This window comes from Alosa sapidissima, chromosome 10 (genome assembly GCF_018492685.1).
Source record: "Alosa sapidissima isolate fAloSap1 chromosome 10, fAloSap1.pri, whole genome shotgun sequence".
Lineage (NCBI taxonomy): Eukaryota > Metazoa > Chordata > Actinopteri > Clupeiformes > Clupeidae > Alosa > Alosa sapidissima.
The window spans coordinates 15,520,318-15,546,408 of NC_055966.1; the positions used below are offsets into that span (position 1 = coordinate 15,520,318).

At 44.6% G+C, this 26,091-nt stretch overlaps 1 protein-coding gene across 4 annotated transcripts; it reads right to left on the minus strand.

The window, feature by feature from the left end:
* Nucleotides 1–366: 366 nt before the first annotated feature.
* Nucleotides 367–25,428, minus strand: hace1 (HECT domain and ankyrin repeat containing E3 ubiquitin protein ligase 1). Of its 4 annotated transcripts, XR_006034637.1 has the most exons (25): nt 25,173–25,428; nt 24,622–24,676; nt 24,007–24,096; nt 23,331–23,435; nt 21,671–21,746; nt 21,323–21,454; nt 20,861–20,943; nt 20,262–20,358; nt 19,675–19,776; nt 18,910–19,016; nt 18,392–18,590; nt 14,848–15,287; nt 13,020–13,088; nt 12,815–12,902; nt 11,005–11,116; nt 9,261–9,358; nt 8,462–8,549; nt 7,668–7,817; nt 7,292–7,488; nt 6,465–6,596; nt 5,291–5,389; nt 2,722–2,792; nt 2,416–2,529; nt 1,433–1,844; nt 367–1,256 (listed from the first exon to the last, which is right to left on the minus strand). XR_006034637.1 is itself a non-coding variant. In XM_042107276.1 (24 exons), the coding sequence occupies exons 1-24, from the start codon at nt 25,261–25,263 to the stop codon at nt 1,742–1,744; spliced, it is 2,850 nt and encodes a 949-aa protein (XP_041963210.1). In that variant the 5' UTR covers nt 25,264–25,428; the 3' UTR covers nt 367–1,741. The 4 variants fall into 4 exon arrangements, 3 of the variants coding, with proteins under 3 accessions (XP_041963210.1, XP_041963209.1, XP_041963211.1); XM_042107276.1 differs by having other exon boundaries at nt 367–1,844; nt 18,440–18,590; XM_042107275.1 differs by having other exon boundaries at nt 367–1,844.
* Between the last annotated feature and the right edge of the window lie 663 nt (nt 25,429–26,091).

The window sequence follows — 26,091 nt, forward strand, 5'->3', positions numbered from 1 at the left end:
TGAGAGAGTGTTGCCATGGAGAGAGATGGAGGCCGTGGCTGGCTGGCTGACGGGCGGGTGGATGGAAGATGTTGGTGTAAGCGCTAAGTGGGATCTTGGCCCAGGTTGGGGGCACATGGTTAGCGGAGGGCGATGAGCACTTGAGGTGAGAGGTCATGTGGGGTCAAATGTTGTCGGGGGAGAGTAAGCCAGATGCAAGCCCCCATGAACAAGCAAACCACCTGCAGGAAACGCATATGGTCAGCTGGGAATCATATGCTCCTCACACTGAGCATAATGCTGTGTGTGTGTGTGTGTGTGTGTGTGTGTGTAAAAACATAAATACATACAAAATGTCTCAAAAAAACATGCACACAATTGCTAAAATACATCTTTAATGTTTCAGTAATCCTCTTGACAAAAAAAATCTATAAAGGTTCATATACAATAAACATGGGCATTGGTTTACAAAGGCAAATCAGCAGTACTATCTGAAACAATACTGATAAATTATACAAAATACAAACAGATGTATAATTATATATATACATTTCAAATATCATAACAAGGTCAAAATGGATATGGATCCTTACATTCAAAGCATATACGTATAATTCCCTTTAAAAAAAATACATCAGCATAGGATATTGCAAGAGGAGTGGCATTAAAGATTTGTTTTGGCACTGCCGATCAACTTCTGACCATCAAGCCATAAATACAAGTATGCATTTTTCTTTTTACATCCATACCATAATAAAAGACAAAGACAGAATTAAATAATAAGATTACATGATGAACCTCTGGGGAGTGAGGTATCCTATGACGGCTAAAAAATATATAATTGTCTGAGAAACTGAAGCAGATTGATGAGTCGACACAGCCAGAGACTCTGAACCATTAATCAAGATCAGGCCCTCCGCGGAGACTGGCGGCTCACCCTGCAGAGCACACAGCAACCACGACACCACCCAGCCCTCGGATGATTATGTCACATTGCGCACACACACACACACACACACACACACACACACACACACACACACACAGCCGATGCTGCCCCGTGTGGGAGCTCAGCTTGGAATCAAATCTGGCCCTGATATTCTCCTCCATCAGACACTATTTTCTGAGATCTCTACTAACAGTTTTAGGAAACTTAAAACTAATGTCACTTGAATTTAGCAGCTTGACAAGGTGGCTAAGAGAGGGCTAAATACTGACTTATTCCCTACACAGACACACACACACACACACATCTCCGCACACACACACACACACACCTTTCACATCCTTCCCTCACACTCTTTTCACATACAAACACACAGCATACAAATTTATTGAAAACAAATTGTGTCCTGTGATCATAATATATCCGTGCGGCAGTGCTGATCGATTGGCCAATAGGCTCTTATGTCTGCATTATTACTCTTAGGCAGCCTATGATACTGTTTCCCACACACACACACAACCTGAGACAATGCCATAGAAGGGGCTCTGGGGATATCAGAGAAGGAGAGCAGAGAAAATATCCCTGTGATGGAGTGTATATACTCGCTCTCTCTCTCTCTCACACACACACACTCACTCTAAGGACTGATCTCCACTTTCTCTCGCAGAAACTTGCACTTCACTCTCTTGAATACAAGCGGACATACATTCACAAACAATATATTGTCTGTGTGTCACACACACATACACACACACACACACACACACACACACACACACACTCCCCCAGATGCGGCAGCAGTTGTAAGGTCCATCCTTATGCCATGGTGTAGCCGTAGCTGCCGCAGTGCAGGGCCACCAGCAGCCGGTCGCGCAGCACTTCCTTGCTGGGGTATTCTGGAAGTTTCAGCATGTTGATGCTGTGGACATCACAGGAGGAGCAGCGGTCAGAGAAAGACAAGTGCACTGCATACACACATGGGTCGTGTGTGTGTACGTGTCATTAGAGGATGCATTTGCGGAACATTCTCAAACTCTCAACGCATGTAACTCATCCGAGCCACTTTCACTCGCTCCTCCTCATTGTAGAACGTTGACAGAATATTCCACTGACGGGTGGACTTGGAAACATTCTGAGAGCGGTTCTGCGGTTCTGCGGTTCTGCGTTCTGCGTGCCTATATGTTCCCTCTGAGTGGAGCCATACTGCCCTCTAGTGTTTGTCCTTTATTCAGCATTGTGTGTGTATACATGTTTGTGTGTGCATGAAAGAGCGGATGTGTGTGGTGCCTGTGTTTCTATTGTGTCTGTCTAGGACAACCATTATCTATATGTGTGTTGGAATACAAGTGGATTTGAGTATTAATAATTTATCCAGGTGAGTATCTCTGCATTCGTTTGTGTGTGTGTGTGTGTGTGTGTGTCTGTGTGTGTGTCTGTGTCTGTGTGTGTGTGTGTGTGTGTGCACGCACGCAGGCATCAACAGAGCTCACCAGGTGCTAGAGGTAGGCAGGAGATTCTGGGTGTAGGGCACAGCAGCGATGGTGAACTTCTGTAAACCGCTCCCTCCCATGAGATATGCAAAGCCTCCATGGGGAACCCTGGAGCTGAGAGGCAGCACAGAAAAGAGGGAGAGGGGGAGAGAGAGAGAGAAAATAGGAAAATAAATGATTGATGTCTAACATGGTGGTGGTGAATACAAATAGTGTGGTGATTCAGAGTGAGATTCTCTGAGAAGAGCTATTACGTCTATAAGCATATGACACAGACAGACAGAAGACGGAGAAAAGACTGTTTACCTGCCAGTCACAAACTGCAGCAGGAGCACTCTCTCTTCCTGGGTGAAGTTTTCCACCGCCTCCCAAAACCACTGCAAGGACAGACACCACGTCAAACCACGCAAGACCACCAAAAAGCCGCATAAACACATCCCACAGAGTTCCCCATGTCAACAGTGTCAAATAAACAATGCATGATTACTGTGAGTATCTAACTAAGAGATGACTACACGGATAAACATAAGCAGATCGAGGGACCAAAGTTCATGTCCATGATGAATTTCCACTCAGTTAAAAGATTGCCATTCATTTCCATTGGGCGACAGCTACTAAAACAAACACTGAGTAAGGACAACACCAGGAGTAGGATCCCAGAGTGCCTGAGCTGATGGTTTGATATAGTAACAAAATGGAGTAGCTTTTCATTAAAAAAAGTTAGGTATCACCATACATGTGCTGGCATGTGTCTAAGATTCAGTGGTGGAATGTAACGAAGTACAAATACTTCGTTACTGTACTTAAGTAAATTTTCCACGTATTTGTACTTTACTTAAGTAAAATTTATAGTGCATACTTTTGACTTTTACTTCGTTACATTTTACAGCAATTATCTGTACTTTTACTCCGCTACATTTCTACAACACCATCGTTCCTTTTTACGATACATTTAATGATCAGTTTTTTTTTTTCTCTCTGACAAACACGTTTGTTTTACCGGGGGGTTGCTACCAAAGATTCTGGAGCGCTACGTGCATTCTTAGAAACATAAGCTTCTAGTCTAGACCAGGCAAAGCGTGAGCTTGTAGCCATCTGCATTCGGTAGGCTATATTCACCAGACCCATGGCTACACTGTACATGCAACTGTGTTCTGTGCCTTTCTCTGTCTGTTATCTGCAGCGTTAGGGCCTCCTCTCCGATGAGATTGCTATCCGCGGATCAGCGAAGTTACAGGCTATGCCCATGCTTCTGTCACACGTCTTATCATTTGCGGCACAAATGAATGGTAGACTATTAATGAACCGGTGGCCGGAAAAAACGTAACATTTTCCAGATTAGGAAATATTCCTTAATTGTGTGTGATTAAATAAAGATGCATAGCCTACAATTGGGGGGTAGTAACGTGAGCGCTCATTCAATGTCTATGCGTCTGCGCAAGTGAAACTGAACTTAATCATAAAGACACCTTTCTCAGCAACTTTTCTGTTCAATCAGCATAATTGGCATTACGATCCACCCGACGTTTCCCTTGTCTACCCCGTTAAACTTCAGGCTCTCGTGTTTTGCTGAATGATATTACTCAGCAGATCACCCTAGTAGATAACCAGAATTACAGTCTCTAGAATTGTAGGTCAGAATGTAAACTGGGCCACAGATGGTAAGCACAATTGCATTAACTTAAAACTATCTAGTCGAGTATAACCTAAAACTAGCTTAATTAAAATGCCACAGCCCATACTGATTTTTCCTTTTAGAATATAGATATTAAGAGAATAAATCATTATGCAAATACTTTTACTTTTAATACTTAAAGTACATTTAAAAGCAGGTACTTTTTACTTTTACTTAAGTAGGGTTGTCATTGTGGTACTTTTACTTTTACTAAAGTAAATATTTCTCTGTGTATTTGTACTTTTACTTAAGTACTGAGGTTCAGTACTTCCTCCACCACTGCTAAGATTAGACTAAAGCCCACACACAAGAATGCTGGGTCCTGTTAGGCATCATTACATAACATTATGTTACATTTGGCTTACACTTTTTAGCCAAAGCGACTTACAACACGATAAACAGTTTAAAACTTTATAAAGCAATTCTCCCAACAATTCTAAAAGCAATTTAAAACATTTTAAAGGTGCTCTAAGCGATGCCACACGTTTTTAGGCTAAAACATTTTATGTCACTTACTGCAAACATCACCTAACCAACAGCCCAGGCTCCAAAAACGGCAACAACCAGGGCAAATCTAGCCCATAAAAACATAACATAAAAACTGTTCCAGCAAATCACAGAAGAGATGCGCGTTTAGGAGAGTTTCAATTGCACGGGAGCAGCACAGGAGGAAGGGGGAGGAAGTAGCGAGCTAGCTCTCTGTTTTGTTTGAAAGTCAACAGAAGTGACGTTGCCCAGCATTGCTTAGAGCACCTTTAAAAGGTAGAGTACAATAAGAAAAGTGCATCGGTGAGTGCTGTTTTTAACAGTTAAGTGTCAGTTCTTGTCAGGTGATAAGAGCTAGAATTAAGAGGGCTAGTTGTATGTGGTGCTACGAGAGGAGATATTCTCTGAAAAGCAGGGTCTTCAGGAGTTTTTTGAAGATGGATGTCCCTTGTCTAGTAGGAACTGGTAGCGCATTCCACCAGATGTGTCTAAGATTAGACTAAACCCCACACACAGAAATGCTGGGTCCAGTTAGGGATCACCAGACATATGCTTGGCACGTTTCTAAGAACGCTCTCTGGTGCAGGCGGAGCAGGTGGAGCGGACATGGGAGGCGGCCGCTGACTGGGCTCTGGGGTGAGCGGAGGCAGAGACGGCTGCTGACGCAGGTCGGTCAGACAGCCAGGAGGCAGTTCCACTGACTCACTCACTCACCTGGATAACAGGCTCTTGCAGGTCATAGCCACTGGTGTACTCCGTGTTCCTGGTCCAGTCCATTACATCGATCTCTGGCATCCCGGAGAGAAGCAGCTCCTACACACGCGCACACGCGCACACACACACACACACACACACACACACACACACACACACACACACACACACACACACACACACACACACACACACACACACACACACACACACACACACACACACACACACACACACACACACACACACACACACATCCATCGAGAAGTTACAGAGGAAACACAGGCTTGCTGTAAACACTCAAGATCTCCATACATGAGGAGTCACACAGTCTCTGTTTAGTACATGTAGTCCGTATGGAAATCAAGGGGAAAAGGATCAGGGATCAGGAGCAAAAATGGAATGAGTACAAAGGCCTCAAAAGGGCATCTGAATGGTGTCAGGACTAATGGCTCTATCCATTTGTATCGTACTGCCCGAGTTGTACGCGCGAACGTGACGTAATTGCCTGGCTTGTACCACTTTAGCGTTCCAGTTTGTCTTTGTAAGAAAGAACATGGACGCCACCAGGGCAGCAGCTGTCTCGGTAGTGCATTTGGTGACCGGATTAAAGCAGTAATGTAATCAAGTGTGTACGAGCATTAAATCGACCAACATAGTACAAATACAAAGAAAATACATCTCAACTTCAGCAATTACGGGCGCAGCCATCTTTGTTTGTCAACTTGTACGTTAAGCTTGGTGCACTCTCAGGAGCCCGAGGTGGACTGTTGAAATAACGACCAAAAGGGGGGGTGTTTTAGTGAAATTTCGTGAGATAGCTGGGAGATTTACACTTTCCAACTCGGGCGGGGGATTTCCGATACAAATGGATAGAGCCATAAGAACTAGAGAGAGAGATAGAAAGAGAGAGCAGAGAAAAAGAGACATAGAGTGTGTGAGAGGGATGGACTGCAGAGAAAGAGGCAAGGCAAAGCTAGTTTATTTATATAGCGTATTTCATACAGAGAGACAATTCAATGTGCTTTACATAAACAAAAACAAACAAAAGCATAAAGTACATAATTAAATGTCATGAGAGTGTGTGAGAGGAAGGGATCAAGGAGAGAGGGAGAGAGACAGGGAGAGAGAGAGAGAGATGGACAGGCAGAAATAGAGAGAGAGCAGCACTGACCAGTTCATACTCATCGAACAGCTGAACGAGGGAGGGGGGGATGAAGGTGTGGAAGCCCTGTAGGAAGGCGTTGATCTGGGGCTGGATGGCTCGGGTCATCCTCAGCTCTGTCACCAGCTGGACATACTCCGCCTTGCCCAGGGAAAGCATGCACACACACACGCACACACACACACGTGCACACGCACGCACACACATACACGTGCAACAGTAAAAAAAAAGCCATTTCTCTCTCACTCTCACACACACACACACACACACACACTGCAGGCACTGACAAGCGAGAAAGTGAGCAGAGAGCTAAATCCCAGCCTAAACAGAGGCCACCAGCTTGTGCCTTAGGAAACACTGCCCTCTACTGCTTAAGTGTAATAACACAACACAGCTCCTCACTTCTGGCTATTTCCAAGAGGGCTGCACAGAAGGCCAGATTTCAGAATCAGCTGGGTAGTGCTTAATAAAACTCCCACAAATCTGTAACACAGCTTTTACTGCCTGCCAAGATGCTAACCAAAACATGGTCCAAGGCTGTATTTATCAAATACCCATAAATATGTGAAACATAATTTGACCAGCCAGTTCCATGGAATCTAATAGGGAGGGGCCTTAAAAAGACTATAAAAAAATAATTGTTCCATCCACAAACACTGTGGCTACACATTTTGGAAAAACAACTTTGATCCAACAAGTCAACAACTCGACAACAACAACAGAAAGTCGAAAACCTCCCTCCGCCAGGAAATAAAACAAACAGCATAACCGATTAATCAGTTCTCTGGTTTAGATGGCACTCTCCTGAGCTTAGGAGTTCTGACTGGGCCACCAACCTTGTTGTCCTGGGTGACCTGGATGGTGGTGCCGCCTGGTTTGAGCGGCACCTCCTCCATGGCCCCGAACACATCCGTCTCTACAGAGAAGGTCAGCTCCAGGCCCAGGTCACTGATGTCGTTGTCCAGGATCCACTGGAGGTTCTTGCCGTACTCCGGGTCGATGGAGGACACGTCCTGGTAGTTCACTGGGATGCCTGTGGAAGATGAGTGATTTAAGTTAAGTTGAAGTGTGCATGTCTGTGCTGTGTTTATGTATGTGTATGTGTGTGTGTGTGTGTGTGTGTGTGTGTGTGTGTGTGTGTGTGTGTGTGTAGGGTACATTGGTGGGCAACATATTGCATGTGCATATGTCTCTAAGTGTGTGTGTGTGTACCTAGTATGTGCTTGTAGAAGGAACGTGTAAAGTAGATGTTGACTAGTTGACGGTGGTAGAGAGCCAGACCCAAAATCTGACCAGCGAAACGGAAGTAGTTAAGATGGTCTGGATTCACAGAGGAGTTACTGTTGGGCTGAAATGTTGTCCCTGAAATATACAAGTATAAGCATAAGTGCACACACACACACACACACACAGAGAGAGAGGTAGGGGAAGAGGGGGGGGGGAGAGAGAGGGTGAAAGAGAGAGAGAGAGAGAGAGAGAGATAGAGAGAGAGACGGAGAGCACAAGAGAATACACATTGTCACATTGTCATGTTGTGTCACATTGGGGTAATTCCTTTGTTCCTAGGATTCTATGTCCCGCAGGTGTAAAGGGTCCAAAGTACAGTTCTATTTTCCACAGTTCTATTTAAGAGCTCTCTCAGGGTTTTAAAAATGACCACACATCATGGACGCCCATGCTTACTTACTTCCTGACTGAAATGGAATTGAATGAAATCTTCAGTGATCTTAAGAGCCGCCAAGAAGTCAATTGTCAAGTCAAGTTCAAGAATCGCACATTCAAGTCAATGGAAAGATTTAGAATCAAGGGTACACCACTTGAACACCCAACAAAACTCAATAACACACACACACACACACGCACACACACACGCACGCACACACACACACACGCGCACAAACACGCGCACACACACACACACTTCAGACAAACTCACAATGCGACTTTTTCAACCAAATATGAAAACATTTTCAACAGCTACTTCTGTTTGTTATGTTGTTTCTCACCATCTGCAGACTGGGTGAAGAGGGCATAGTCTGGATTGATGATCTCATTGGACAGAATATCAAACCACTCCCGCACCACGCCCTGGCCCTGAACAACAAACAGAAAACACACAGACATTTAACACACGTCTACATACACACACACACACACACACACACACACACACACACACACACACACACATTTAACACACGTCTACACACACACACACACGTCTACACACACACACATTTAACACACGTCTACACACACACACACACACAGACACGCACACACACACACACACACATTTAACACACGTCTACACACACACACACACACACACATTTAACACACATCTACACACACATTTAACACACATCTACACACACACACAGGTCTATGCAAACACACATGTGCACACATGCGCGCGCACACACGCGCACACACACACGCATGCACATATATTTGTGAAACACACTAAACCCAAATGGCAATATACTGAATACGTAAGAGAATAGCAATCACAAAAGAGAGCTAAAGGCTATTAAAACCTGAGGCTGTGCAGACTGAAGGCCACACCACTAGTGCACACAAGTGCCGATTGAACACAAAGGTTTCAAAGAGAAACATACACACGGACACACACACACACGCACATGTAGACACACACACACACACACACACACCCCTAAAGTGCTGTCCTGAAACACTACTGGCGCAGACATAAAAAGCTTTTAGGCAGTGAGAGTGGCGAACAGCGGGCGGGCGACGAGCTGAGTGCCACCATGAGCGCTAATGCCCCATAAACACACCCACCATTCCCTCCTCGCCATGGAAACGCACGGCGATGCCCTGCTTCAGTTTCTCGTTGTTGGACTTGAACACCACCTCACAGCTGCTGCGGAAGATGGATTCTGGGAGGAGAGAGTAATGGGAGAAAGAAATGGATGGGAGGAAGAGAGGGATGGGAGGAGAGAGGGATGAGAGGAGAAGAGGGGTGGGAGGAGAGAGGGATGAGAGGAGAAGAGGGGTGGGAGGAAGAGGGGTGGGAGGAGAGAGGGGTGGGAGGAGGAGAGAGAGGCAGTTTTGCTTTTCTTATCTGTATGATCATTTGGATTGTGGCACGATTCTGCGAAAACAGAAATACAAACAATGGGGCCAACAGGTGCAATTATGACAAACATCATTACCAAATGCGATGATAAGACGATAAACATTCAAAGAGGAGACCATGCAAATTAGAACAGGTGCATAACTTCAAGCGTAGGAATAAAACATCTCAAAGCATTTAAAAGCTTGACGAGAGTGTGTCTTAGAGGAGTACGTCTTAGATGGCACACCTGCTCTGAAAAAGACAGCAGTGTGAAGTGCCTGCAGTTCAGTAACCAGAGGGTATTTCTGCAGGGCTTAGCCTCCTATAGGACACAACCAGAGGGATACCTCTATGCACTGCATCACATGCATGCACTGCATGCACGGCATTGGGGCAGTCGTGGCCTACTGGTTAGGGCTTCGGGCTTGTAACTGGAGGGTTGCCGGTTCGATCCCCGACCAGTAGGAAAGGCTGAAGTGCCCTTGAGCAAGGTACCTAACCCCTCACTGCTCCCCGAGCGCTGCTGTAGCAAGGCAGCTCACTGCTCTGGGTTAGTGTGTGCTTCACCTCACTGTGTGTTTTGTGTATTCACTAATTCACGGATGGGATAAATGCAGAGACCAAATTCCTTGTATAAGCAAGTATACTTGGCCAAGAAACCTGATTTACATTTACATTTTTTTACACATACCAATGAAAGATTGAAAAAATGAAATGGTGACTGTGGGACTATCTGCAGTACTGTTAAGAACTCTTAACAGTCTTAAGAACCCATGACTGTGTGTTGGTGTGTGTGTGTGTGTGTGTGTATTTCTGTGTGTGTGTCTGTGTGTTAGTGTGTGTGTGTGTACTAGCTTCAGATGAGTCTCCCAAAACACAGTTGAGTAATGACATTACTGAATAATGAGTAACTTGAAATTATGCATGCATTCCCATAAGCACGAGTTGCGTAGTATTTTAAAGCAACACCAAAGAGTTTTTTCTACCTTAAAATAATGTTTCCAAAATCGTTTCAGTGGTTCATCAACTCGTAACAGGGTGCACGGCACTTCTGCATTCGCTTCGCGGCCCTCTATCAGCTATAACTGCACTATGTAAGTTTACCAGATCGGGTAGCGGATCTGTAGTTCAATGGAATGAGACATAAGAAACTACAAATGTGACTTGCATCTGATGTCGCAATACATCATACTTTCATAAAATCATGCAACATATTCTACCTTGTCTGTGGACATTGTTATTTCCAAAGCCAGTGCTGGATAAACAAATAGTGCGTGCGACAGAGGAAAAGTTCTTTGGTGTTGCTTTAAACATTTAAAGTAAAGTATATTTATGCATGTAAACTTCAAATATTACATCACAATGTATTTTCTTGCAACCAGGCAACAGATGAACATCTACTTCTTGCCATTTTGACGGGCAGACGGTTCAGGCTAAAGCCTTGCGCTCCTGGCTCAGGGGTCCTACCTCTGTGAATCAGCAGGATGTCGTTCTCGTTGACTGGCCGGTGCACCATGTCCGAGTCCGGCTGTCCAGCCAGCAGGTGCTCATAGAACCACTCGCAGCGGTCCTTAAAGGGCTGCCAGGGAGAAGCCCAGAGAGAGAGCATCAGTCACATGTGATTCAGTACAGCCAGGCCTGTGGTACCTGGTTCTGCATCTCTGCTTGAGCTGGAGGTGGAGATCTACTAACTGTCTGACTTCTTAGGGCGTACTCACACTGGGCATGGTTCACTTGTACCGTGCCGGAGTACGGTTCTCTCCCATTCTTGGTCCACACTCTGCACACTATCAAACTGTACCCAGGCACGGTTGAGCTGCTGTGCTCTAGAATCTTTGCATAAGCGCGATCAGAAACCCAACCGTACCGTGCCCGAGTCCACCTCCTCAAGCAAACCCAGGCATGGATAAACGTACCGTGCCCGGGTGCCGGGTACAGTACGGAGCGATCACACTGGTCAAACGAATCGGACTTTGGGGTGCAAACGTACTCGGGTACGGCACAGATGCCATAGTGTGCAAGTACGCACTTAAACTCCTCAGTACAAAAGGTGAATTACCGGCTGATAGCTGAGCTGAAAACAAAGAGAGTGAGAGAGAGAGAGAGAGAGAGAGGAGAGCTGGAGACAGAAAGAGTGATACAGAGATAAAGAGAGAAGATAGAAAGAGACAATGCAAGTGAGAGAGGGAGGGGGGTAGACAGAAAAATAGAGAGAAGAAGGGAAAGAGAGCGAGAAGGGGTAGGGAAGGGGAGGAGGAGTGGGGGAGACAGCGGGAGAGATAGAAGTGATATGGCAGCCGGCAGCCATTTGCATAATACTTGAATGGCTTTGTTCTTGAAGGAAGGAGGGAGAAGAACACGTGGGGAAGAATTTAATCTGCGCAAGAGGAACCCTTTTTCCCCAGGGGTGGAATGGAGTGTTGGGGGGGGGGGGGGGGGGTAGCTGGGCGACGCACACAGAAAGGCAGATCAGAAGATGGAATCGGCAGCAGGTTAAAAAAACGATCTGTAATTAAAACTGCGCCGCATTCCCAGGCGGACCGTAATCCGAAGCTAACGAGGCTCGGAGTGCAGGCAGCGCGAGGATGAATGGGAGGGAGAGAGAGAGAGGGAGAGGGAGAGGGAGAGAGAGAGAGAGAGAGAGAGAGAGGGACTCGGGCCATAGTGCCGAGGCAGCGCTGAGCACTGGAAGCGGGGACTCGTCAAATTTATGCGGCCATATAAACGGGACTTAAGACAAGTGTTGTCAGCGGCGTAACGGGCCCCTGTTAAGAGCTGGCGGCTGCCGGGCACGGGCATTTCAAAGTCACTTCAGCACGAGACCTCAGTGACGATGCTCATACATACACACACGCACACACACACACACACACACACACACACACACAGACACAGACACACACACCAGTGTGACAAAGAGCTGCTTCAGGATAGTGAGCGTTATTTATAGAGGGTTGGAGGAGAGAGAGAGAGATACAGACAGAGAGAGGGTATGAGAGAAAAAGACAGGAGAGTCTGACAGAGACCTGATGTAAACCTGGCTCAGGGTGGTGAAGAGGCAAAGAGTGTGTGCGTGCGAGAGCGCGTGTGTGTGTGTGCACGTGTATGCAACAGTAAGTGTGTTGATGTAGAGGTGTGTGGGTGTGTGTATTTGTGAGAGAGAGAGAGTTAGAAAGAGAGAGATAATGAGTGTGAGAGAAAGAGAAAGAGAGAGAACAGGAGTGTTTGTGTGTGTGTGTGTATGTGTGTGTGCGCGCACATGTGTCTAACACCTTACCTGGCCTTTGATGATGTGCATGAAGCGGGACATGAGCTCTGGACATTCTAACAGGAAGTGGAAATGGTTAAAAATGATCTTGGGATTCCTACAAAAGGAAACAGTTTTGAAAAATGGGCTGCCAAAATGAAGTGAGACTGTTTCTGAGCAAATCACACATTAAAGCAGCTTTTCATCTCACATCACTTAGACACTGTGAGCTTACCTGGTTACAAAACACTTCAAAACCTCATCATGTCGACACACAAACTCTATGAAGCGTGGCGAGGTCATCCTGAGACAAACACACACACACACACACACACACACACAATACAAAACAACAAGGAGAGGAGAGGACAGATTATTATTTCACTGAAAAGGTAGGAGGAAAACAACCAGGAAAGAAAGGCTGTACAGAGACACCTCAGCCAACGGCCACTGTGTCATTCTCCTTCTAATCCTAAGCACTTTTCAAATGGGAGAGCAACTATGTTTTTGAGGTCCTCATGAAAAACAAGCCTGAGAAATAGAAAAGAGAGAGTGAGAGAGAGAGACAGAGAGAGACAGAGAGAGGGATGGAGGCCAAGAGAAAGACATCCAACTTCAACTTGCCAATATGAGCCATTCTACTCCTTGTTAATTAAGTATTGGTTTAATGATCTAATTACACATAATTGGAAGGTTTCGAGGGTGTCTTACGAAGAAGAAAACGAGCAGGCATTACGAGCTTGTTTGTCTGCCCTGGTCCTGTTGTGGGGTTGGGGGGGGTATTTTGGCGTGGATGCCCAGATCAGGACCGCGAGCTCAGTCGGACCTGGGCCACATGCGTTCCTATACCAGACCCCATCGCAATTCAATCTGATTTAGTTCATATAGTGCCTATAGACCCTTTCAACAAGAAAAACAAAAACAATGCTTGAACGTTCTATTTTGTTCCCAATCTACTTCCGCTTCATTAAGATAACATATGGAATGTTAAAACGGAAGCCTTGTGGGAACAACTATGATGCTGATAATGGAACTCTCTAGAAACTGCCTATAACAACTGAAATGGTCTCTAGAGATCCCAGAGCCACAGCCTGCTGTTGTGCATACACTGAAAACCAGACTGGAGGCAGCTCCCCACAGCATGGCAAGAGGCAAGTTCTTATTTGCCTGACGAAGATCGAAACGTTGCCTTTTAAGAATAAATAAAGTATTTCTTGGAGCCCATATACAGTGTGCAGACCATCTCCTCTCTCTAAGAGGCAATGTTAGCCTCTCTTTCCCTGTGGCGAAACCCACACAAAGGCAACGTGGGGGGGGGGGGGGCATGGGGGGTGTTCTAATAATCCTTTCTGGGCAGATTTGTAGTTTTCCTTGATAAAGTAAAAAACAGCATCAAGCTGTTCTCGGAGTAGTTCTAATCCTCTGCAACAATAGAATGCAACACAGTGCTTTTGTGGAGAAAGCAACACTATGCATGATGCCAAGTCTACCTCGGCAACACAGAACAACACCAGGCATGATGCCAGGAGGACCTCAGCTACACCACATATAATACCAGGACTACCTTGGCAACACCACGCATGATGCCAGGAATACCTCGGCTACACAGGGCAACACCACACATGATGCCAGGACTAACAGGGCAATACCACTCATGATGCCAGAACTAGGTCAGCTACACCAAGCATGACGCCAGGACTACCTTGGCTACACAAGGCTACACCACGCATGATGCCAGGACTACCTCGGCTACACAGGGCAACACCACGCATGATGTCAGGACTACCTATTATGAAAGGGATTAGCATTATTGTCTTGATACCAGTTGTGACTGTGTGGCTGTGAAACGAACAGATATGATGATATCACAGTGTGTGAGTGACAGGGAACATGACGATTTAATCTGACTAGCCTTTGACCCGACCTTGAACTTGGTTTACTGTGATCATGCTCTGTCAGCCTGTCTGTTCCGGAGTGTTCTGTATGTATTATTCAGGGGAATCAGGTGTGTGATTGAGGAGGGTCAGGAGGGTCAGAGTGAGGTCAGAGGTCGCGATGCTCACCCTTGGGGCATCTGACAGGAGCAGCACATGTAGAAGGCCTGGATGACGGCGCTGAGGCGGTTGGCCGTCATGGCGATGACATCCTGGCCGTCTGCGCACATGTCCGCCGCCTTCACTCCCACCGACTCGGCGTCCAGCGACGGGGGGAGGGACGTCAGCGCAGGTGATTCAGCCGTTTCCACGGCGACGGAGGGTGGTGGGGAGAAAGCTGGGGAGGAGGACATGAGGGAAGGGGAGGCAGAGGGGTAGGAGGAGGAGGAGGAGGGGAGGAAAGGGGGGGGGGAGGGGCGAGGCTCGACCTCGTGCTGCTTCCTCAGGAGGGAGGCGATGTCGCTACCAGACGTGCCGGACGAGGAAGAAGGGTCACGCTGCGTCCGCTCCAGCTCGGTGGAGATGAGCACTAGCCACTCGTCCAGAGAGTGCCACAGCAACTCCAGGGGCTGTAAGAGAGAGAGGGGGAGAGAGAGAGAGAGAGAGAGAGAGACAGAGGGAGGAAGAGAGAGAGGGAGGAAGAGGGATAGAGAGATGAAGAGGGAAAGAGAGACAGAGGAAGAGAGGGAGGTTGAGAAAAGAGGAACAGAGGTGACAGGTGGGATGAAAAGAGGAGGAGAGAGAGAGAGAAGGGATAATACAATAGACACATGTAAAATAGAACATTTATAAGTCATATAGAAAATATATAAAGATGCATGATGCAAAATAGAGATGAAGCCAGAGGAGGTATGTAGGTGGGATGTGTGATGAGAAAGAAAGAAAGAAAGAAAGAAAGAAAGAACAAAAGAAAGAAAGAAAGAAAGAAAGAACAAGAGTTGGTAGAAGGGAGTGAGACTTTAAAAAATCCCTCTTTTGACCTTGTGGCTAACTCCATGCCCCAGATGGCCGGTGAGGGCTGTGGAGCGTTGTGGACCATTGTGGAGACCGGGACATGCTCAGCTGGCGCTTCCCTCCCCAGGGCTTAGGGCTCCACGCCAGCCCCAAATCCCACCTTTCACCAGCAGCCCCGCCACTCCACCTCAAATGATTAGCCGTTCTAGCTCACAGCACCGGCACACGGGGGGCATTCTTCACCGGTATTACTGTGTGTGTGTGTGTGTGTGTGTGTGTGTGTGTGTCAGACTACGCATGTCTCTGTGACACATATAGATATTTAAAGAGATTACTTCTGAAAGGCAAAACGCCACATTCTTCCTATTTTCTGGGATGTTATCCTCAATAGTATGTCACTGTGCAAATCTACACCACGCAGGTCAGAGCTTCTCTTTCATTTCTCCACTTTTTCATCTTTTCGTGAGTGGTCTCAGATCAGCTGAGCCGCACCTAAATGTGCATGTTTCATATCCACTCCTCATATCCATTACTCGAAGACTGTATGTGTCCACACAGATGTGTATTAAGGTCTGCGGTCCCCCACTGCTAAAGAGAAGGGGAGGGAGGGAAAGTGCATACATAGTATCTATGTATCTCTCAGGCTCATAAATAGGAGATGGCCGGCTATCCTCTAACACCCCCTGGTGGACACGCTAAGCAAAGGACAAGCACAGCCCCCTTTACTGACCCAGAGCCAGGAGAGGAATGAGGACTGCTGTGTGCTACTGAAGGCCTAGTGCATGGGTTTCTTTGCAGGTTTCAATGTCAAAGCGATTAAGCATTTATATATAAATCCACAGGGGCATGGATAAGTAGAGAACAGATGATTGACCTCCACTGAGTGGAACCGAGTAGAGATTCTGAAGCGGTTCTAGTCAGATTCTTTGTCTGTGGTAGGCTACCATATATTAGAGCCTTGAGTTTTTACAGTTTTTACGATTGTTTACACACTAAAATAAAAACTTCCACGCAATTTGCAAAATTCTACTCCAAGGAGCAAAACACCTCATCACCTTTGCACAGCATTACTCACAATGTCTGCTTCACCCTTTTTGCAAAACATTACACAGAGTGAACTCTACACACATTTTCACACCTTAGACACAGATTTGGTCTGTGAGGTTACTTCCTTGTCATTACAAAGCCCCGGATTGCCAATGAGCACACTAATGAACAAACTGGAAAACCACATCCACCAGGTGTGGAAGCACACATGTGCTAATTTGAAAACGCAGCACTCAGGTGTACTATAAAAGCAGCTTTTACAGTAGTTTTTCTTCAGAGTCAAAGTGTATGTACTTCATGTAGTTCATGTAGTAATTTGTATTTGTCTACAGATTTTATTTGTTTCTTTGATTTCATTGTTGGTTGATTACTGAAATACTGTAAGTATTGAAATAAATACTTGAAATATTCAGTCTGTAGCATCAGTGTTGTGCAGTGCTTGGTAAGGGCCTGTCCACACGGAGACGCTTTTTAGGTTAAACGCAGAGGTTTTGCTTCGTCTTGGCCGAGCGTTATAGTAGGCCTATATGTGGACATTCCCCCTATATCTCAAACTAATCATGAAGAATGTTGTGGGTTTGTCACTATTTTTTGTCATCTAAATGATCCCTTACATAACAATGTCTGGCCAAAAATCTAGCACATGCTATTTCCTAACATTAGTTTTTTTACAAATGTGTTTTTTATTTATCACAGCAGTGTGAAACTGGCTGCAATAGTGTCTGATCATTGAGGACTGTGTTAGTTAAATGAAAACTAATAGCATTTTCACAAATATGTGTATATGTTTTGACTGAAGTGTGTATGTTTTGACTAAAGTGTGTCATTTTGCAAACAATCTAGGAATTATGCAAATTAAGTGTGGTGTTTGAATAATTGTGATTATATTTTTTTAAAAAAAGAACCCGTTTTTCAAAATTGCATGTAAACAATTGAAAAAAACTGTAAAGCTCTGAGATAATGGGTGTATGTGTGTGCAGGTGTGTCTGTGTGTTTTCTTTTGAATTTGTGTCTGTGTGTGTGTGTGTGTGTGGGGGGGGGGTCATTGACAAATAAGGCTTTTGAAAACATGTTTTCAAAATAACCTTTAAAAATTGACAGAATGCATTGTTTTGAAGTCGGAAGACTGTGTTTAAACAAGTCTTAACGGTTGTGCAACATTTACAGGTATTTTAGTACATTTTTAGACTGTATTTGCAATTTCAACACCCAAAAAATGTCAGGCAGCGCAACCAAAAAGTTTCTAAAAAAAAGCCCACACTTTTTACCTAAAAGTAACTTGAATACTTGAGGACCAGATAACTTGAAAACTTGAATGAATACTTAATGCTTGTTATGTGTGTGTGTGTGTGTGTGTGTGTGTGTGTGTGTGTGTGTGTGTGTGTGTGTGTGTGTGTGTGAGTGTGTTTGCATGTATGTGGTGTGTGTATGTGTGCACGTGTGTGCATGTGTGTGTGGTGCGTGTGTGTGTGTGTCTGCATGTGTGTGTGCCTGCATGTGTGTGTGCCTGCATGTGTGTGTGCCTGCATGTGTGTGTGCCTGCATGTGTGTGTGTCTGCATGTGTGTGTGTCTGCATGTGTGTGTGTCTGCATGTGTGTGTGCATGTGTGTAGAACAGCGCAGCAGTAAAGAGCGGAAGGGGTAAAGCGTCGGGCGATGTGTGTTTGTTTACTCTGATGGCGTCCGCCCTCCACATTTGAACGCTCTGGTGCCTGCTGACCTTGAAGACCTGGCTGCGGGGTGTCTTGTTGCCGTTGTAGCCCATGTCGTTGCCGTTGCTGGGCGAGGATGGGCCAAGGCGGAACACGTGACAGAAGATGCGGACGATGCGTAGAAGGCTCTTCATCTGAGCTTCGTAGCTACTGGACAAACTTTTAAGGGGATATTAAGGGAAGATGTTGAAGAGAGAGAAGGATATTGTCAGAACTAGACATGTTATATGCGTGTTATGTGCATATTTGTGTGTGTGAGGGTGCATTATTATTGCCTGTTTGTTTGGCTACCACTGCAAACTCTGAAATTGTTTGTGTGTGTATTAAGGGAGGTGAGTTTGTGTGTGAGGAAGCAGTGTGAGGTATGTGTGTGTGTGTGAAAGAGAGAGGGAGAGAGAGAGGGAGAGAGAGAGAGAGAGAGAGAGAGAGAGAGAGAGAGAGAGTGAGAGTGAGAGTGAGTGTGTGTGTGTGTGTGTACCTGAGAAGCTTGTGTCCATTGGTGGTGGCAACCTCAGCCAGACTGGTAAGAATGCGCTGGTAATGAGAGTCACTCTGCTGCGAGACGTGTTCCAGAACCTGCCTGAGCTGCACACACAAACAACAAACAACAAAAACACATAAACACACAATTAATATTCATGATAATACACAGTCCTCCTGCCCTGAAACACATGTACAGTGCAACTGGAAAGTTTTCAGGTTTTCCACATTTTGTTATGTTTCAGATTCATCTTAAAATTGATTCAATTCATTTTTTTTCTCATCAATCTACACACAATACTCCAACACTCCACACAAAAACAGGTGTTTGGAGTGTTTTGTAAAAAAAAAAAAAGACTGAAATATTCCATTAACAAGATACTTGTAATTGAGCTATTGTGCATCCTACTTCTATCAATGGTCCTTGAGATGCTTCTACAACTTGATTGGAGTCCACCTGTGCCTAAATTAAAGGGTCTGAATACTTATGTAAATTAAATATTTCAGTCTTTTTTTTTTTATACATTTACAAAAGACTCCAAACACCTGCTTTTGTTGGGCATTGTGTGCAGATTGATGAGGGAAAAAAATAATTGAATCCAGTTTAAGATGAGTCTGAAACAAAGCAAAATGTGGAAAACTTAAAATGGTCGGAAAACTTTCCAGTTGCACTATATGCATGCACAAATACACTAAAAAAAGCAACCCTGTAATTTTGGTGTTTAATTTTAGCAGAATGTTTAGCAGAAGAAGAGGGGCGTACCATGCTCTCTTTGAGCTCGTCGTTCTGAGTCATCTGGATAAGGGTCTGGAAGAGCCTGCCGTGGTGCTGAATGAGAATCTCACAGGTCTCTCCATAGCCACCCTACAGGAGGGAACGCGAAGGACAACACAAATGGAACTGTGGGACTGCAGATTTGAGTATTCAGAGTATTTATGTGCAGTGTGTGTGTGTGTGTGTGTGTGTGTGTGTGTGTGTGTGTGGTGTATTAGGAGGATATGACAAGGTTTTATAAAATAAACAAACAGCAATGAAAGCGCAATAATTTGTCATCATTCTTCCACAACGCAATGTAGTTCTTTGCTGACAAGGGTTGCCAAGCAACAAATAGAAGCAGCAGCACAGTTTTGGTATGCTGCAGTTAGATGTAATGGCCATCACAGGTGTATGACAGCAAAGTATATTACAACCGCTTCCAATGCAGCTTATCATGGGCTGGAACCACTTGTTTAATATTAGAGCTTTTACTTTAATACATTAATCATTTAGACTCCAGGGGATCAGGTGTAAAGAAATATCCTGCCATGTGTGTGTGTGTGTGTGTGTGTGTGTGTCCATACGCATCTAACCTGCACACACAGGTCCAGTGGCGTGACCCCATTCTTGTCTGCTAGATACTTGGCCCCTCTGGAGAGCAGAATCTGGGCAGTGTCCCTCTGGCCGTGACTGCTCAAGAGAAGAGAGGAAACGCATGGCAGACAAAGACTCAGTTACGGTTACGATTAACACCTCAGCCACACAACACCGCAACTATGGCATCAATATGTGCAGCATAGGAATCCATATTTGCAAGGCTCTGAAACATAAACTGCCTTCATCTCCTTTAGACAGCTGGCTGAAATGACCCTCACACACTGATCTTCTCTAGACTACTACTAGACTACACCTGAGCTGGACCTGAGCTGGACCTCATCTGGCCCTCATCTGGTCCTGAACTGGTTCTCATCTGAGCTGGTCATCATATGGCCCTGAGCTGGTCCTCATATAGCCCTGATCTGGTTCTCATAATGGCCCTGATCTGGTTCTCATATGGCCCTAAGCTGTTCCTCATCTGGTCCTCATATGGTCCTGATCTGTCTCATTCCTTATGAAAAGGCCGCATCCTCTGCATGAAGGTTGATGATGGTAGCTGCAGGTAGCTGGTGGGGGCATGATGGTGACCAATTACCTGCAAGCAAAGTAGAGCGGCGTCGCTCCAGAGACATTGGGCCTGTTGATGTCTGCACCACTGTCCAGCAAGCAAAGCACGGTCTACAAAAGAGACAGGCAAAAGAGGGTCATCATCAGCATCATCAAAAACTTCAGCTTACACTCAAATCCATCTTTCCATTAACAGCAGACTGTGAAAATTAGCCTCTAATGTTTTCACTTCAATTTGGCTCACTTTAGTACCCATCCATTACGGTGACATAACTTAATTTACACACAGCAAACTGATTAACCTCAGCTACCAAAACAATGGCGTTATTCCTTTTTTTATCATTTTTCAAGAACCAAAACATTCCTGGCCATTGCCTACTGCATATAGCTTTGTATGTAGCTACATTGGTTTGGTGAGATCTACAGTCCTGTGTCCGGTTCCTGTGATGAGGAAGCGTGTCTGTTGAAAGAGGATGGTGTGATTACTTACCGTCTTGTGTCCGTTCTGGCAGGCCACGTGCAGAGCGGTCTGGCCCATGGCGTCCTCCACGTCCACGTTGGTAACGTGCTGCACCAGGTCGTGCAGTAACTCAGTGCGGCCATTCACAGCCAGCCAATGGATCTGGTGCAGGATGGTGAGAAGTGCAACACAGAGGGAAACATTATGCCCATAGGTTTGGGGGAAACTGCCATGTATTTGCGGTCATTATTATGGTTTTGTCATCACTGGTTATATGCAATTTAAAGCAACAAACAACTGCCGTAATCCATGAAAGCTATAGTAGGCATTAGTCACAGCTCTATGAGTTCGCCTCCGTTACACAAGGATAAAACTCACAGCTGTCAGTCCCTCATTGTTGCAAATGTTGACATCTGCATTGTATTCCAGCAGCCTTCCCATACATTTCTTCTGTCTGAGGGGGAAAACAGATGACATGACTGACAAAATGGGGAATCTCTACAGGACAGGAACGGCAGCGGCCGTATACAGGACAGGGCCGAAATCACATTCTATATCAAAACTGTTTGAATGAGTCAAAATGTAGCTTAAGCCCCGTTCACATGCAGCGATTTGCTCCTTGCTCATCACTTAAAAAGTTGAAATTATTTTAACTTAGACGTGCAACATTTCAAGTCGCCAGTGGTTATTTTGCCTGAAATCACTGAATTACACTTACGTTACACGGTGTCTTGTCACTAGTTGCCGTATATGTCAATGGGACTTAATGGAACTAATCATTGTACCATTTTGTCCTTCAAATTTGCCAAACGTTGGACCTTTGCTGTGGCTTTATGTCTCGTGAAATTGCAAATTCCACCAAACCTAGACCTGGTTCTTACACCAGAACTAATCTGGTTAAGAGCAACCTTTTGGTTACATGACTTGGCTTGATTTCAACATCACTTGGAATGCACTTTAGGTAACAGTCTCTGCCAGATCAATACATGTGAATACACTGTAATGGATAAAGAGGTCTGTAGGTGGCAGTGCTTGGCCATGTCTAGTGGAATAATAAAAGGCAAAGGGCCCCATCATGACAGTCAAAAGCGCATAGTCACTCGTCAAAAGCTTATTCAAATTTAGTAGGATGTCCATTCCACATTGCGAGGGGTTTTGTTATCAAACGTCGAGCGCATGGCGCAACAAGGAGTTCCTAGGTTTCCCCTCACTGCTCCCCGAGCACCGCTGTTGTTGCAGGCAGCTCATTGCGCCGGGATTAGTGTGTGCTTCACCTCACTGTGTGTTCACTGTGTGCTGAGTGTGTTTCACTCATTCACAGATTGGGATAAATGCAGAGACCAAATTTCCCTCACAGGATCAAAAGAGTATATATACTTACTTATACTTATACTTATAAGCATGGCTGTTAGGATATGTTGTAGATGCAAGACCTAACAACTTTTTTCACATGCCTGCTCTAGTTACAAAAAAAAACGTCTTCTACTGACCAATCTGAGGACTCCCACAACTTTGACAGCACCCTTTCCTTCTTCGAGCAACACAATACTATCACCTTCAGTGTTTCCCACAGAATTAAATTCTATTTGTGGTGGTAGGTTTGCAGAATTAACTTGAATGCAACAGTTTTTAACAAATTAGCGCAGCGTGGTTATAATGCTAACCAGATTTAAGCACAATTTAGCACAACCTGGAAAATCATTGTGTGGTGGTCAATGTTGATACTGGGCCGCCACAAATAAGTCAATGTATGGGAAACACTGACCTTTCCCAGTGTTTGAATGTCATTACTTCGCTTTCTTTTGTGGTCAGCTCATGGACACTGTATGTATAGAAATATGTATGAGAATGACCACCCCCCCCTGGCCTATAATAATGTGTGTAAAATTCATCATAATCAGTAACCATATGTTGATGTGCCTTGGCGCTTTCGTTTTACTTTTGGTGTGTCTTAGCACCCAAAAAGGTTGAGAATGTCTGGCTTAAAAGCAAAACTGTCTGACTAAATTACTGAATGTGAGTATCCCTGAGAGCTTACCCATTCCTGGCAGCCAGATGGAGGGGGGTGCAGCCAGATATGTCCTGATAGTTTGGATTGGCACCTCTCTTCAGCAGCAGAACCAGACACTCCACTGATCCACAACTGCCAAAGAAAAACACACAGGATAATACAACCCTAAGCACAACCCCAATCCCCCACAAGCACTCCTGCTCATAAGCAACACCAAAATAATTTACGGGGACACTGTGGGGGCTATTAATTAATTAAAATTGTTACTTTTACATTGTCATACCTGCCCAGGGACTACAGGTGGAAATTAGCAATTGTTGCTATAACCTGGCCAAGCACATATTATCCTGTATCACAAGATTAATGTTTATTTGTGCATTGTCCCCGTTTTAAATAAATACATTTCCAATTCCAATTAATATCACTTCTAGTGGTTTTGGGTACTGTTGTGTAAATTTCATCTGCTAAATAAAGGAATGATAATGAAGGGATCACTTCAGGAATAAAGAAAGAAAGAGAACATAATCCACATGACCATTTCCCACCCAAGTCTGATGATGTCACCATTAAGAAATGAGCAGAGACAAACCAACAACAACAGAGTACGTTGTGGAATATTTTTCTTGACAATCCTCTGTTTACTAAGCCAGACCATTAGAAGACATGAAAGCCTTGGTGGATTGTGAACAATCAAAAAGCTTACTTGGCAGCAATATGAAGGAGACTTCTCTTCACCCGACCAAAGGCATAGTTGACATCAAACTTAGAATTCAAGAGTAGTTCAGCTACTGATCTTAGTAATGAAATTAGAAAGAATTCAGAGTGAACTTTTGAGAACCAGGTTTTCACAGATGGTTATTATTAAACATAGAGGCAAACATAAATAAATGAAGTATGTCACCAGCCCTATGCTTTGTCAAACAATACTTTTGTTTGACAAAGACAAAAGTATTGTTTGTTTTTTGTTTTTCACACTGACAGATCTGGGAGATATTCCATGATTTAGCGACTAACCGCATCTGGTAACTCAGAGTAAGCAACAGAACTAATCATGGGAAAGCTCTACTATGGCCTCATTATCCAATGAAAACAAAGCATTCGGACTCTTCTCTAGGGATGTTCACTAGGCTACTCTGAGTCAACGTACCTGGCTTAGTCACTTAAACCACACGCTTGGAATACACCCCGTTTCCTTTTTCAGCTAGTGGTATTATAACACCCAACATGACATCAAAAACATTACTGACTGAGAATGAGGAGGTAGACTGTTATGATCTTATCACAGCTGGACAGCACACTTCTTTTCTTTTCAACATACCTGTGTTGGTCAGCCATCACCATGGGCATGAGTGTGTATACTGCTGTCTCATTGTCTGTTATTATGACACAAGACGACCAAGAGGTTAGGGCTGTACCTCACTGTTACGCACGGCTGTAAACAACTTCGACTTCAAAGATATACAGATAACTTGTCATTCCCCTACATTTCCTTGGCTTTCTCAAGTGAAACAGCTTGAACATTATTTTAAGCCACTTTAAGCTTGAAAATGAACAATACAATCTGGATGTGATCCTAAATAAAAAATGCATCTTAAACACATTTCAGAGGTATTCATTCCTCTTCGCGCATAATATGTGGTCATTGACAACTAGGCCTGATTGGTTACTGTAAGTAAACATTTATGTTAGGACAATCGCTAAGCTATATTTAGATAGTCATCTTGTAATCAGGAAAATATTTTCAGGGTGTCTCAACGACACAACATTTGCTCGTATGCCCGCCTATCATTTAACATCACATTATGGAATAATTCAATTACGCAGCCATTTGAGAAAAAAAGAGATTTGAGCTCGCTTGGTCTCTTTTACCTTCCGGGAGTTCCACAGTCCTGGCGCGGCGTAGAGAACGCGTCAGCCGATTCAGCTGTACATTTAACTGCTCCATCGCCCGTTCCATCATATGTGTACAAAATACTCGGATGAAAAGAGGAAATTGAGCATCGAGCACCCCTGCTCTCACTGAACCGAGTTGTCTTGGGTCCCCGTGTCATCCATCTAGCTGGCGGCTAGGGAATGTATTCGGAGTCCAGTGTTCAACCGCAGGACGCCAGCCTGCCCTATGATTCATTCAGCATTATTTCCTCGTTCTCCTTCCTGTTTTTACGAAATCCCTTGCGCGTAGACACAGAGGAAGTCTGGGAATAGTAGTTTTCGGTGCCTCGACAGGATATTTGTAGGAGATGTACAACATAAACCTATTTATCATATCAGCCTACTGGCACAAACTTATGCTATATAAAATTAATATGTAGCAAAACCTTAAATTGATAATCATCCGAAAATTCCCTAAATTGTGAATAACCTACAGTATTTCATGTTCGTTTCCAAAAAGATATATTACATTTTTACATATATATTCACATATTTACATTTCTTTTGATATTTGGTATGGGCAACAGCAGCCAGCTCCAGTTTTATCTGCAGTAGGAATGTTCCTCCACTACCTCTAATGCCCACCAGCCTTGTCCAACAAATACCCTATTGTTCATTAGCCTACTTTTACTGTGTTGAGCCTCTTATATTTGTTATTTTGAAATACCCCCTGGCCCACAAACAATAGGTCTATGTCCAACAACCGTATGTGCATTTAGAAGAAAAAATACGATGCTGTGTCGTTTTATATGTATTTAAATAGTGACAGATAGATTAAACACATTAAAGCAGAGTAGTGTCTGCAATCTTGGCCCTCCTGCTCCTGTGTCTGGGTGGCACTCAACTCTGCAAACAT

Coding starts and splice junctions, on each gene's coding strand:
- hace1 (XM_042107275.1), bottom strand. CDS start 25,263: ATGATGGAACGGGCGATGGAGCAGTTAAATGTACAGCTGAATCGGCTG. Junction 24,097..24,621: donor GTGATGGCTGACCAACACAG/GTATGTTGAAAA, acceptor TTCATTACTAAG/ATCAGTAGCTGAACTACTCT. Junction 13,089..14,847: donor TCCTGTCAGATGCCCCAAGG/GTGAGCATCGCG, acceptor TGTTTGTCTCAG/GATGACCTCGCCACGCTTCA.